Source organism: Ornithodoros turicata, unplaced genomic scaffold, assembly GCF_037126465.1.
Source record: "Ornithodoros turicata isolate Travis unplaced genomic scaffold, ASM3712646v1 Chromosome12, whole genome shotgun sequence".
Classification (NCBI taxonomy): domain Eukaryota; kingdom Metazoa; phylum Arthropoda; class Arachnida; order Ixodida; family Argasidae; genus Ornithodoros; species Ornithodoros turicata.
The window spans coordinates 4,477,427-4,492,764 of record NW_026999301.1 but is presented as its reverse complement, the minus strand read 5'-3'; the positions used below and the strand labels follow the sequence as shown (position 1 = coordinate 4,492,764).

Here is a 15,338-nt window from a genome sequence, read left to right as displayed (position 1 = left end):
GTGTGGGTAGAAGGGACATTACCATCGTCGTGAAAAATTGCTACGGTTATTCCACTTCTAAAGCCTGGCAAACAACCATCTTGTCCGAGCAGTTACAGACCTATCGCTCTAACGAGCTGTACAGTCAAGACCTTTCAACGAATGGTCAATGGTCGGCTGTCCATTTTCTTGAGGAAAACAAATGTCCACCAACACTGCAATGTGGTTTCAGGGTGGGGCGTTCCACAGTGGCTCATCTCATTCGTTTAGAGACGACCATTCGTGAAGCGTTTGTTAGAAGACAACACTTTTTATCCTTTTTTTTTATTTAGAAAAGGCTTATGACACTGCATGGAGGTATGGCGTTCTTCAGGACATCTATTCTTTCGGCATAAGGGGACGCCTAGTTAGATGCATTGCTGATTTTCTTCAAAATAGAAAATTCATATCATATTTCTCTCTATCTAATGAAGAAGAAGAAGACGAATTTTCTTCTGAAGAGAGAAGAAACTGAGAATTCTTCATTCTCTCTATCTAATGAAGAAATGGTAGGAAGCAAGCGAGCTCGTGAAGATGATGCATGATGTAAAACCCCGAGACTAGGGAACACGAATGGACAGACTTCGTTGAGACCTCGTGTTTGTGTCTGCCCCTTCGTGTTCCCTAGTCTCGAGGTTCGACATCATGCTCTCTATGTAGATGAGATACAGATCTCTTGTTGTTCTGCAAACTTGACAGTATGCGAGAGACAGGTGCAGCTGGCAATGAATAGACTCAAAAAGTGGTTATCTGAAAACAGTTTCAAATTCTCGTCTGAGAAAACTGTGTCAATCCTGTTTTCGACGGTGAGAGGAATGTTCCTAGCACCGTCTCTACATCTGGGCGGTCGCGAGATCCAGGTCAAATCTGAACACAAATTTCTTGGCGTCATCTTTGACAGCAAACTTACCCTTTTACCACACATTAAAAATCTTAAGACCAAATGCATGAAGTCCCTGAACCTCCTAATGATACTATCGCAGAGATAATGGGGAGCAGATCGAGACACATTAAACAAGATTTATGTTTCCACAGTACGGTCTACATTGGATTATGCTTCCATTGCCTATGGATCTGCCCGCCAATCTGTTGTAAAAATTCTTGATCCGTTACATCATCAGGCGCTACGTTTCATAACTGGTGCTTTCCGCACAACACCAGTCGAAAGCCTTTATGTTGAAGGCAATGAGTGGTCTTTAGAGATACGCCCCGCAGGGGCCACCAGCTTCGGCTGGTGTTTGGTGAGTCGCGCCACCACGGACCCCAGCCCCCAGTCCCAAGGTGTTAACCGTACCGTGCCGAGGGGATTTAAGGTGAAGGGTGGAAGCCTTGAACGGTTGCGGTCGGGGTCTTGGTCAAGTCCCGGCTGATGGGTTTTCTGAAAACTCCGGGACCTTCCCGTACGTATGAGTATGAAGTGCGGGTGACGGATAGGAATATTCATTTGATCAAACCTGTATGGGAAAATTTTCTTCTTCACCTGAGATCGTGGGCGCAAAGCGACCACGGACCGAAGTCTTACAGACTGTATCAAAATAGTTCACAACTAAATACATCGAACTTTCCTCTTCAGACACAGAGAGAGACAAAAGCATACCACTTGGAAAGATGTCACCCTTTTTCATTGAGAAAGCGGTGGCATCGCTGTCCAGAAACGTCACTGAAATCAAACGTATACGATCTGGTGATCTGCTCATAAAATGTACAAATGCCAAAGATTGCGAACACATCCTCAACACACATGAGATGATGGAAAAAGATATTTCAGCTTCTCTACACAAAACACTCAACACTTGCAAGGGCGTCATCTCAGTTTCAGAGCTGAATGACGTACCTGTGGAAGAGATCCTGGAAAACTTGAAGGATCAGGATGACGTAGATGTTCGCGAAATTAAGATCCGTAAGAATGGTGAATATATCACAACGAGGAACATCGTGCTCACCTTTGATAAACCGACGTTACCTGACAAGTTAAAAGTAGGATATCTTCCAGCGGATGTGCAGCCATATATCCCAAATCCGTTGCGCTGTTTTCGCTGCAATAGATATGGACATGTTGCTGATCCATGCCGGGGTTCCCCGTGTTGTGCAAGATGTGGTCAGGCAGGCCACGACACAAAGGAGTGCAAGGGGGCCGACTGCTGCGTCAATTGCTCCGGTGAACACCACTCATATTCACGAGGTTGTCCGAAGTGGAAATATGAGAAGGAGATTCTACATGTTAAGGTTACTGAAAACCTCAGCTATCCGGAGGCAAGAAAAAAGGTATCACCATATTTCTTTGAAAAATCTTTTGCAGCGACGGTCAAAGGAAAGCCACAAATGGTCACCAAACATACACACAGACTGAAACACATATAAGCACAGAGGAAAACATGGGAGTGGAAGATCCACCCCCCACTTCACTCACTTCTGTGGCGTCACCGTCATCGACGCCACTGCTGTCATCCCCACCCATAGAAATGACTTCTATGGAATGCGATGACGATGCAAGCTCGCAAGACTCATTCGCGAGCGCGAGCTCCCAGTCTAAAAGACAGACTGCACGTAGTCTATCTGGGAGTGGCTCACTCCCCGATATATCGCCTAAGGAACTAGTGGCTGCTCGGAAGAAAACCCCGAGACAGCCCATAATGCCCCCAAAGAAAAAATAATGAAAGTTTGCTTGAACAGTACACTCCTGTCCATATTGCAGACACGTCTTGTATGCATCTCTCTGATGTTCTTCATTATGGCCATCGTAAAGTGGAATTGTCGAGGGCTTTTCACGAATCTCGATGACATCAACGATCTTTCAGACAGGTATGATGCATTTTGTGTTGCGTTACAAGAAACATACCTGAATCACCAACAGACACACACTCTCAGGCGGTGGAACCTGTTCCGACAGACCGTCTAGATGCAACACGTACATCTGGAGGTGTTGCAATCCTCACACGGAATTCCGTTCATACGAAGCACCTTCCACTGAAAACAGATCTTGAAGCAGTTGCTGTTCAAATTTGTCTTCATTGGGTTTTAACAGTTTGCTCTTTATATCTGCCTCCATCGGTGGTGGTGGGGCAAAAACAACTGGAACATTTACTGGATGAACTTCCATCACCATATCTTGTACTTGGAGATTTCAATGCCCATAACTGCTTACGGGGTAGTCGAAAGATCGACAGACGGGGAAAGATGATAGAAAGGATTTTGCTTGCAAGGTCGATTTGCATCCTCAACACAGGAGCTGCAACCTACGTAAATAGTGCCACAGAGTCCTTTTCAGCAATTACCCTTTCCTTCTGCAGCCCATCTCTGTTCCAGGACATAGACTGAGCAGTAGAGGACAACCCTCGAGGTAGTGATCACTTCCCTTTAGTCCTAAGGTTAAACCATGCATTAAACACTATACACGACGTCCTCGATGGAAACTATCCTTAGCAAATTGGAACCGCTTTCAAGATAAAGCCACACTACCATTGGGGCCCTTATCTGGCATAAAGGTAAACCAGGCTAATGACTTTAATACAGCCACAATCATAGAGGCAGCTATTGAGTCCATTCCACAGACATCTGGTCGCCTCCCCAAGCGCCCCAAGCCTTGGTGGACGAGCGACTGTGACAAAACACGAAAAGAACAAAACCGAGTATGGGGCATCTTTCGCAGGTACCCCACTACACGGAATTTACTTACCTTTGAGAAAGCACGGGCGAAAGCGAGATGGACAAGGAAACACGCTCAAAAAGAATCGTGGAGAGGCTTTGTTTCGTCATTAACATCAAATACACCCTCAAAGAAAGTTTGGGAGAGGCTGAGAAATATTAAAGGCGACTGTCGTAACCTTTCAACCCCTCTTCTGCAAATCAATGGGTCTCCCTGTGACAGTTTGGAAGACCAAGCCAACGTCTTGGGCGAACATTTTCAGAGCGTTTCGAGTTCCGAACATTACAGTAAGGAATTCTTGAAGGTTAAAACATCTGCTGAAAAGAAGAGTATATCTGTCGGTCATGGTGAGCATTTCGAGTATAATATGCCTTTCAATATGACTGAGCTTCTGAGGGCTTTGCCATCGAAAGGCACAATCCCAGGACCAGATCGCATCACATACTCGATGCCAAGGCACCTGTCATCCGAAGCACGAGAATGTCTTCTCCACTTCTTGAACTTCGTTTGGAAAGAAGGGCAGCTTCCTTCTCGCTGGAAATTAGCGACAATCCTTCCTTTGTTGAAACCAGAAAAAGATGAGTGAAAAGATGAACCAGGAATGAGTGACCGAAAATCAGAGTTTTTCGGTCACTCATTCCCTCCCGAGGGTGCACTGATGATGTATCCCGTATGGGACACGAAACGTCTGAATAAATTGGTTAGTTTGTCATGTTAAGTCGGTGTTATTGTTTCCATCTTCTTTCGAAACTCTGATGTTTTAAACGTATTGTAATTTTAGTTAGATTTTTACGTTCTTTGGTGTTCTAGCTGTAAAGTTTCGTTTGTTTGTTTTAACTAAATCACTATACTTTTAACCAGTACCTGTAGTGTTCTACTACTCTAGGGGCACACGAGCCCCAAACAACAACACGTCCGCTCCGGAAGTCCACGCTCCGGTGTCCGATGCCGCCTTCCCCCCCCCCCCCCTTCCCAAAAAAAAGCCAAGTTTATTCTGCGCGCGCCCTTTTGTAGCAATCCTCTCAGGCATGCGCACATTCTCAACGAGCCACATCGTTATCAGAATAAACGCTATTAGAGCACATCTCCCTTTCTTTAAAAAGAGAGAAACACACAACACAACGCAGTACCACCACGCAGACAGTTATGCATGCCCCAAAATCCCAAATCTCACAACGCAATTCTTTCTGGTCTGAACACCTGTAGGCCGTACCGCAATACCCCTATACATATCGCTGCATACGCGAATTGTCGCCAGGTTGTTCCACTGCTGGTGTCCGTCCTTCTTCTGTGACGCCTGAAGAGGTTGTATCCTCGGGTGCTATGCTTCCAGCTTCATCCTCCTCCGGAGGATCAGCCTCACCGAAATGCCGCTGTGTACGCACAGTTAAGAGGGGGGCGTAATATTCGGTGCCGTCCCGGGTGGCGTCAAGCTGGACCAGACATCTTCTGCTCGTTCAAAGCACCCCTGACTGGGTCTGCACCACGTAGGACCATGGCTAAGTAGAGGGTCGAACGATGACTCCTTTCGTTCCAGAGCCCTTGACCCAGACACTCTCCCCTGGTTTCAAATCCGGGAGAGGTCTTGCAGGGTGTCTCCTGTTGTAACGAAACCTTTGATCTTCCTTTTCTGCTGCCATCATCTTGGCAATCTCTTCTTCATACAACATCCTTGGAGAAAGTGTTGATGGCAGTACCGGAATTCTGCTTGTAAGCTGTCTCCCAATCAGTATTTGTGCTGGGCTGTACCCGGTGTTCCCACGCGTGTTCTTGTACGTCAACAATGTCAGATAGGGGTCCTCTTCTTTTTCCAGCAGTCGCTTCACTGCTTCACAGTTTGCATTCGCTGTGCCTGTCCGTTCACTTTGGGGTAAGATGGCCTGCCGGTCACGTGCTGCAAACCGTAGGCTTTTGCAAAGGTTTTGAACTCCCTCGAAGAGAACTGGGGACCGTTGTTCGACATGACGGTGTCGGGTATTCCGTGTCTTGCAAAAATACTCTTGATGCTTTTTGTGGTGCACGATGAAGTCGTTGATGGGAGCAGGGCAATTTCCGGGTAGTCGACCTGTAGTCAACCACAAGAAGGTAAGTGCGTCTTCTGAGGTCGAAAAGGTCGATTCCAACCATTTGCCATGAAAGCGGAGGTGTGTCTGATGGAAGGAGAGGTGCTTCCGCTTGTTCTCTACCTTTTGCGCAGGTTTGACATCATCTGACTGTCTTGGCTAGTTTCGTCGAGATACCTGGCCATCATACGGTCTCACGCGCAAGTGCCCTGCACCTAACTATGCTCTGATGCCATTCGTGAAGCGTCCTTAGGATTTGTGGCTTCATCTTCTCAGGGACAATTATTCGTGTGCCGAAGGCCAATGTTTCTTCATGGATAGTCATGGAGCCTTGGTCTTTCCAATAAGGTCGAAGTGCCAAAGGAGTTGATGACCATCGCGGCCATCCTGTTTCGCAGTACCTTCTTTAGGTACGACAGACCTTGTCTTGTTGGGCCGCCTGGATGCGTAGCAGTTGCGATGGTTGAGAAAAAATGCCAATCATTGCTCCGCTTCCAAAAATCTGGACTTCGTAACTGCGAGACAGTCGGTGTTGGGGCCCTGTTGCAGGGGCGCTTTTGACAGTGTGTCTGCGATGACCAAGTCCTTTCCATGGATTATGGCCTAAGCTGCCCTTGCGCCATTAAACCCCGAATCATCATCACCTTTCCAGAGACGTAAACAATGCCGCAGTCGACCCTCATGAGCCGGAGCCGAAACCGCTGAATGCGTGCAGGAATGAGACTTCCCTAAGAGCGTGTGGCGGCCTGTGGAAGACGATGAAGAGGTGCCACGCGCTACGGCGCTGCCACGACAGCTCTACCGGCACCGTCCTAGCGTAAGGCCACGATCATCTGCCGGTTGGGACATTCCATCATCGCCGGTCAAGACTCGTGTAGAGGAAGACCATCGTCCTCTACATGCGTTACTAGAGGACGACGGCCTGTCTGAAAAGTTGCGTGTAAATCTCTTCGAAACTCGTAAAAACGCTCCGCTTCCCATGTCACAGCCAAGGCTTCCTTCTCGATTTGTGCGTAATCATTTTCAGCATCAGCAAGAGACCTAGATGCGAAGGAGACTGGCCGGCGCTTCCCTGACGGCTGAACTTGTAGTAATACAACACCTAGGCCGTACGATGAGGCGTCTGCAGAAACGATGGTGGGGAACTTGTGATTGTACTTCAACATACATTTGGCTGACCAAATCATCTCCTTCAGCTCTTGGAGCACTTTCTCCTGTTCGTGGCCCCAATGGCACTCCAATTTTTCTTGAGAAGCTCTCGAAGTGATCTTGTCTTGTCCGCGAGCTCAGGGAGAAATCGTGGCGAATGGTTTAGCATTCCTATTATCCTTCTTACTCCAGACACGTCTGACCGAGGTTCTTTATCGCTTCCACCTTCTTTGGATCTGGACTAATTTCGTCCTCGTTGATCTTGCAGCCGAGAAAAGTGATCTCGCTGACGCCAAAGGCACACTTATCACGATTCAAAGTGATACCCGCTGTTCGAATGCGCTCCGGCACACTCTCGAGTCTTTCGTCGTGCTGTGCCTTGTCCTTGCCATACACAAGGACGACGTCTATGAGGTTTGCCACCCTTTGCAGTCCACTGAGAATTTCTGCCATTTACTTTTGAAAGTACTCTGGAGCCGACGTGATTCCGAAAGGAAAACTTGTGAAACAGTACCGTCCAAACGACGTAATAAAAGTCGTGAGCTCCTGGCAGCTTGAGGCTAGCTTGATCTGATGAAAACCAGAGTTGGTGTCAAGCTTTGAAAAAACAGTTGCGTCGCCTAACAGGCCCAAAGTTTCTTCTACGCTTGGGAGAATGTATTCCTCACGTAGCACGCGTGCATTTAGCTTGGTTAGGTGGACGCAGATCCTGATATCTCCATGCGGTTTCAGTACTGGAACTATCCCAGCACACCACGAAGTCGGGACCTGTACTGGACGGATTATCACAGCCTCTTCCAGTCGTTGCAGATCTTTTTTGATTCCTTACCGCATTGGAATGGGGATGTCGAGGCACACTGATAGAGTAAGGCTGGGAGTCTTTCACAAGACGAATCGTATATTCCCCGGAGAGCGTTCCCAGTCCTTGGAAAAGTTCAGGAAACTGTTCCTGTACATCCGTCTGCTTGTTCAAGTAAGCGACGAACTTTACGAGTCCAAGACGTTCAATGAGAGGCATTCCAAGCAGCGGTAGTTGTAGTGGATCCACAACATAGAATTGCTCTTGGCAGTTCTTGTCCTTCCAGCGGACTTCGCCTGTGACCTTGCCGACCACGTTGAGCTGTTTGCCGCTTGGCCCTTTCAGTTGCTGATCCGAATTCAGCTTCTTCGGAACGCCGGGGAAGGTAAGTGGGTGTACGGAAACTTCTGCTCTAGTATCGACTTTTGTTGTGACTGCTTCTCCGTTGATGGCGATGTTGACGTACCCCGAGCGAGCTGCCTTTGGAGCTGACAGAGCTCCGAGAAATGCGGCATCACGCCCCCGTGCTAACGCGAGCGAAGTGTCTGTTTTTGTCGGAGACAAAACATTTGTACCCGTACTCACCAGCTCACTTAGACCATTGGTTTAGTGACGTCGAGTTTAAATCGATCACGTGAGACTTTCGTTCGCCGATCATGGATCACCACCCCATGCCCTACCACCAGTTGCTGTGAAGCCAATGGCACCGCACATAGCGAGCTTCCTGCACGGCGCATTTCGCCAGAGTCTGCCAGAAGCGGTTGTGATCGGTAGGCCTAATCCCCGGTTCACGAATAATTTTTCATCAAATCTTGGGTAAGTTTTGATTGATATAGTTACTAGAAGCGCCCAGGAGATGAATTTTATCGCAATGTGACGAATATTCGCTTCAAATATTCCATTTAGATCATCCACCCAAGATACTTAAGCCGGCGGTTAAGGCCCATGTATTTGAATGGGACGTATTTTAAACTAGGGGAGGGGCTAGTTTAACGTTGGCCTAAGTACGTTGTAACGGTGAACGTGTGCTGAAAAAACTATCGTAGAGTGGTTGTGATAGGTGATGTTTCACTAATTCGAAGTCTAACTGGTAAAAATTACACACATAACATGAAAAAATATAAAAATTAAGCAGAATCGGTTTAAATGTGCGGTTAGTAAAGAAAAGTGGCGTAGCGCTTGACCACTAGCCACGCACCAAACTTTGATGACATCACCATTGCTGTCCGTTTCATCAAGCACTGACGGGTTGAAAGAAGTCCGTCGGGCTGAAAAGAAACAGCACGCGGAGTCTTTAAGTTCATGGTACATACACGCTTCTACAAAGGGTCCAACGTCAATCATTCAAAAATGCTATAGAAATAAATTTGTGAGCGCTAACTTGGGTTGTGTTACCGCCTCATGTGGCATACACGGGTACATAATTTACGCGGTCACGACGTGGCTATGTGAACTATTTCAGTGGCAGATGGACAGTAAACTGTCGGCCGCCCTCGAAGATGCTCTATCGGTATCGATTTTCATAATGATGTAGTTTGAGCTGCCGCGTTTACGGCCGAGATCGGGAAAACTAATCAGCAACAGCACCACTGGTACGATTCAACTAAACGCGTCACCCCCCGCGAACGACATACACCGAGTTCACTTTGTAAGGGTCGAGCACGGCAATTGGGTCGAGTTCAAATCTAATCGACACTCAGCTCGACGCACTCGTGCAGAGCCAACGGAAGCGGGGCTTCTGAAAACTAGTAAATGGTAAAACAAACGAGCAGTATGCGGGTAACGTCGATGCGGGTAAACGTAATCGCATTTTTCTCGCTAAGTATGTACAGGGTGTCCCAGGATAAAGTACCCATTTTGCAGTGGCAATCAATGGAAAATAAGGTACCTTATCTTGGGACACCCTGTACTTCAGCCTGATTGACACACAACACTACGTTCGGACGCGCATTACAAACAAGGGAAATACCTTTTTTCATCGCGTCCACACGTACACTGCTCCAGCTCGAAGAATTTCAAGCCGTGGACCTATCCTTTGACACTTGTTTCAAGTTGCCAAAACGCCTGACTCGGCAATAACAACAGGAACGCACGCGCGTGCAGCGTCATGCAAGCAACGCACGTGGTGAAGCAAGGAGGAAATCTCACCCTCTCTTTGGTGATCCACTGGCAGCCACGAGCGGGCCACACGGGACCGGGAGTAGGCGAAGCGCAGAGACAGCAGAAGAAAGTCGATGCTCCGTTTGTAGCACTTTGGCGCAAAATTCTCGATTTTTATCAGATTGGCGCAAAATGGCGCAGGAATGGCATCACTGCGCGCATATCAGATATGAAACATAAAATGCCTTTATTTAAAATTGATTATACACCGACTAGACCCGTGAACAAAGACCATAATTCTACAATTTATTTCTATAATTTAAAGTACTTTCTACACGACACATAACCAGGAGGTATGTGGGACTGGATCTTTTTTCAATTATTTTCTGATTCAAAAGTACGGAAACAATACTTGAAAAAGAGTAAAAGTTACCTGTAGAAAGTAACTCGGTTACACTTACTAGTACCTGCAGCAAAATGCATTCGCTGTTTTACTCCAGATACACAAAAGGTATATAGTTCCCAGTACTCAGTTACTTAACACAGGGCGAACACAAATGGAAACATTGTACATACGCGTGGGAGGGGGAAAAGAACGCTTCAGCTACCAACAAAGCTACTCACAAGCATTCGCGCTGAATGAAACTATACACACAGCTAAGTACTGAGAGGCCGGTCTGCGACTTTAAGCGCAGACCCACGTGTGTTCGCGTCTTGTAACCGCCGCCAATCACAGCAGAATTCAGTCAACATTTTGCCAGCTTATTGAGGCGTCGCCTTTTGTCGCGTTCTTGTTTTTCTCGGTTGATGCCTTTGATAAAAACAATGTACCCGCGTCAGGCAATAAAATTTAACAACATTCCTTGTTACTGCAATGTTGTGTTCACGGCACCCAACAAGTGGTACGCCAGCCCTGTTCACAGACGCTATCACGTCTAGTATCGCCTCCGAGTGAAGCTCAATAGCGCTAAAGCACTGCGAGACAGCATTCTCGACCGCAAGCACAAACCTGTAAAGAGCTGGCGTTGGATATAGCAAGCCTCCCCTGTCAAACATCCTCGTGATATCATCGGGCATGTCGCACGGCGGCTGTTCCCCGTTTCCAAAACACAGTTCTCTGCACTCTACGCATTGGTGCTTGAACAGACACTTGCGCGCAGCATAGCCTGCTATGTAGTGTATCAGGCGTGCATCGCTTTGCGCGGTGACATACGGCAAATGGTCCAGTGCTGCTTCTGCACCTGCAAGGTTTCCGACGTCCAACAGTGCGTCAACACGTTCTCTTGAAGAAGACGGCGTTGGAGATGCAGCCTCAGGACGCCACAGAGCAGAAACAACTCCTCCGCCAACGGCGCCGCTTTCTGGAGCCTTTGCGAGATTGTAGAAGCTCAAGCAATTCACTGCTGCTAAGAACTCTGCAGCCGAAGGGTGTTGATTGCATCCGAGGGATTGCCGTACGACGCCGAACAGGCGTTCGACGCAGTCTTGACTGAGTCGTGACGTAAGAAGGTATGCGTAGCCTACGTCCTGAGTTAAGTCCATTAGAAGTCCTTTGGTGCTTGTCAGGGTAACACGCAGCCCTTCTGCAGTGCCGCGGCTCAGAAATCCTCTTGTCAATCTTGTCAACCTTGTCAATGTCTTGGAGAAGATCCTCTGCTGATATTTAGCTTGTGATCGTTGTGGTCTTGTGCAAATGTCCCCCAATAAAGACCTTGCATACTGCAGCAGGTTGACTGATATCTAACAAAACAGTCTTTTGTAGGCCGACAGTGCTCCGGTCACCTTCATACAGATGGAATGTAGCGTACGCTACGATGTCCTGTTCATTTGGTAAAGTGATACGGGACCAATATTGTGTAGGGCACGTTAGGAATTCGGCAAAGTGGTCTCTTTCGTCACACGGCACACACTCTCTCTCTCCAACTTCGGACGAAAGCTCTGCATCCTTGGGGGCGTCATCATGACGTGTAGCAATGGTGTAGCTAAGTCGACGCCCTTTTGACATGCTGATAGTCGTCGCCCGGACTTGCGCTTCTTTTCCTGCCTTCACCTTCGGGAAGGATAGTTGAAACGGCGTCATGACAAAGCAGTGGACGGCCTCGTGGTTGACGTACCACTTCGCCGTTTATCACGTGTTCATACCAACGGAATATGTATCTGCAATACGTATACAATGGGTAACTAAAAACATAATGCAAGAAAAAGAAAAGCACTACCGCAGCGACTGCCGGTTCAGTGACCAGTAAACTCCGAATTCTCGGTCTGCCATCGGCAATTTCGAGCGCCGAGTGCACGCCAAGGGGTAATCCCTTTGATCCAAATAGCGCACTCGACTGCTTACGGGAGTTAGCGCTGCAGTCGGGTGAATTAATAGAACCAAAAGGTTATGACATATGACCTGTCGCCAACATGTGAAAATGCCGTGAAATGCATCAACTGTAGTGGCAGCCACCCAGCATACTCCAGGTCCTGCCCACAGTGGAAGGACGAAAAGGAAATCCTGACAGTTAAATTTTAGTACAATCTTTCTTATACTGCAGCGGAGGCACAGGTGGCATTTTCTAGAAAGGGCTCGTACTCCGAGGTTATGCGCAGGGGAGTGGCGCCACCTCGGAAATCTGTGGAGACTCAGACTGAGTCCTCACACAACACTCCCAACACAAACGTTGGGGACACAGCTCATGTGTCTCCCAAGGGAAACGTGGCCAGCCCTTGGGCAGGCCACAAGGAGGTCGATAGCCCCAATCAGGCTGGCAATACCTCTTCCGAAGGGAATGGGGGCGGTGAGGGCTCGGTCCAAACCGTACCTCAGTCGATGGATGTCGATGACTGCTGCACGCCGCAGAAGGCATCGCCAACCCCTCAGAATTCCCCAGATCAACAGAAGGGGAAAGAGCCGGGTCGAGGTAGAGGACATTCGCAGAAGGTGTCACCGAAGGCACCTCCAGCCAGGGTGCAAGCGCCCTAAGTACACCAAACATGCTGAATACGCAAAAGATTTTCATGCAGTGGAACTGCAGGGGAGTGCTTCCAAATGTTGATGATGTGCGTGACCTCCTGGAGGCGCACAGGCCAATTGGCCTCTCCCTCCAAGAGACGTATTTGAACTCTGGACACACACATCCGTTCCAACAATACCAAGTGTTTAGGAGGGATCGCCCTGTGGTTTCGCGATCCTCAGGTGGAGTGGCGATTCTAGCACCCCGGTCTGTTGCTGCAGTTGAGGTGCCGTTGACAACAACATTGGAAGCTGTGGCTGTTCGATTGAATCTCTCTACACCACTTACGCTCTGCTCAATATATCTTCCTCCTGCAGCAGACGTGCAGCGACAGGATATCGAAGATCTCTTAGACCAGCTGGCAGCCCCATTCATTCTGGGGGATTTTAATGCACACATCCGTTTGTGGGGATGTTCAGATTTTGACATCCCCCAATAGCCCAATTTCAACGACCATTGCCAACTTAGTCATGGAGTTTGTTGAAGACAAGGCCTTAGAGGACGCAGGACAATTCATCACCTTTTACAGACGTTATGTTGACGACACATTTGTGATTATTAAGAAGAATTTCACCAACACATTCTTTGACAAGCTGAACAGCATTCATCCTAACATCCAGTTCACGTGCGAGGAGGAGAAAGAGAAAAAGATCGCCTTCTTGGATGTCCTCGTGCAAAGAGACCCGTGCGGAAACTTGAAGACCTCGGTTTACAGAAAACCGTGCGGCACAGGTCAGGTCCTGCATTATGGTTCGGGGCACCCTCTTGAACACAAGCGATCGGTTGTTCGTTCCCTGCTTTCACGTGCCATGAAGATCCCTTCAGATCATCAGACAAGACAAGAAGAAATAACAAAGGCCAAAGCGGATCTACGAAGAAGGGCATACACTCTAAACCCGGTAACGCTTCTGTACCGCCTCAACAAGAGGTACATTTTTTAAAAAATGTACCTCATTATTTACGCGGTACAGCGAACCTCATAGCAGAAGCCGCGATGATGGGGTACAGCGCACCCTTTTATTAATAGGGTACATAAAGGTAGCATGCGCGATTCCCGGTCGACTCGCAGCCCGGATTGGCACGACCGAGCAAGGACAAGCAAACATGTTTGCTCGCCCTTGCTCGGTCGTGCCAATCCGAGCTCCAAGCAGACGGGGAATAATAATAATAATAAAACACGTAGTCTAGATAGCCGGGTCGCCACACAGACAGACTGCGCCATCCAACATTTTATTACATCCACATACCGCACATACCTTTAATGATATCCAGCAGCAAACACACAGTAGCCGCGCACAACACAACATAGTTACTGTGGAGTTTGGAGTCATACAACAGGCAAGAACAAAACGAACAAGCGTTCAGTGCAAGGCAGGCCACACGTCGATAAGTCACTGTACATTGACGGCAAACTGTGTCCGGGTGCGGGTTGTGAAGTAATTCCGTAGCGCATGTCAAGAAGTGACAGTGCGCCTGGATGACTGCCTGGACCAGCAGTCTCTCTGAAAAGAAAAAAATAGTTAACATTCCAACTCTGTATAGCAAGCTGCTTCGCCCATCCGCTTACCGTTCTTTTTGCCATCACTCTGCAAATACACATAGAAGTTCGCATTGCTTTAGCTCGCACAATCTGCTACGTCAATAACTTACCTCTGTCCGAAACTGCAGTATGCTGTGGGTATCACAGTATTTGAAGTTGATTTTCATGCGCTCAGTGAAAAAAGTTACAACGGCATTAAGTTTTGTCCTTACCTTGGTTCCTGAACTGCCGCTTACCTAACTCGCCGATCTTTGTACGCTCAGTGAAACGTCGTCCAGTCACGACGGTACCCAATTTTGTGCTTACCTCGGTTCCCGCACTGCCACTTACCTAACACGCCTCTGTGGGTATAACATAGAAAGTGGAGGTCAATTTTCGTACGGTCAATGAATCGTCGACTCACAACAGTCATATTTCGTCTTTACCTCGGCTCCCGAACTGCCACCCACTTAACGTGCCGACCTGCGGGGTACTACAACAGTAGAAGTTAATTTCCATATGCTCAATGACACATCGAGTCACAATGGTACCCAGTTTTGTCCTTACCAGTTCCCGAACTGCTACTTAGCTGACACACCGAGCTAAGCCTTGCTCCTTTGTCCGCCTGTGATGATGATGATGATGATGATGATGATCATGATTACCGACCGGCGCTGGCGTGTTTATTCCTGGAGAGAGAGCGCTTCACAAAGAGCAATAAAGGGAAACCAGAGGCTGTCTTTGTGGTAAACTTCAGTTACAAACCTGTTACGGTTGATATAGTGCCTGTTTGTAGCTCATGTAGCAGGAAAGAGGCGCCCTGTATCCTTTTATTGCTCTCCTTGTGGAGCGCGCATTTTCCAAAAATAAACACCCATTATATACGAAGGTCAATGTGTTCAGCATGTCTCTGCTACTACATATTAACAACTGGGGCTGGGAGGGGCAAAGAAAAAAGTATTGGCGTGACTTCTTCCTTGCCATAAATACTCAAATCCTGCCCTGATGTGCACAAGATCTTGTTGTGTTGTCAACAAACCAAAGT

At 47.9% G+C, this 15,338-nt stretch overlaps 1 protein-coding gene and 1 long non-coding RNA gene across 2 annotated transcripts; one reads left to right on the top strand and one right to left on the bottom strand.

Annotated features, from left to right (window-relative positions):
- The first annotated feature begins 13,244 nt into the window (after positions 1 to 13,244).
- Positions 13,245 to 13,715, top strand: LOC135371639 (uncharacterized). Its single transcript, XM_064605627.1, has one exon. The coding sequence runs from the start codon at positions 13,245 to 13,247 to the stop codon at positions 13,713 to 13,715; it is 471 nt and encodes a 156-aa protein (XP_064461697.1).
- A 261-nt stretch (positions 13,716 to 13,976) lies between these two features.
- LOC135371651 (uncharacterized) lies at positions 13,977 to 14,913 on the bottom strand. Its single transcript, XR_010415675.1, has 3 exons — positions 14,861 to 14,913; positions 14,740 to 14,786; positions 13,977 to 14,655 (listed from the first exon to the last, which is right to left on the bottom strand). It is a non-coding gene; the product is annotated as an uncharacterized LOC135371651 (long non-coding RNA).
- Positions 14,914 to 15,338: the final 425 nt, after the last annotated feature.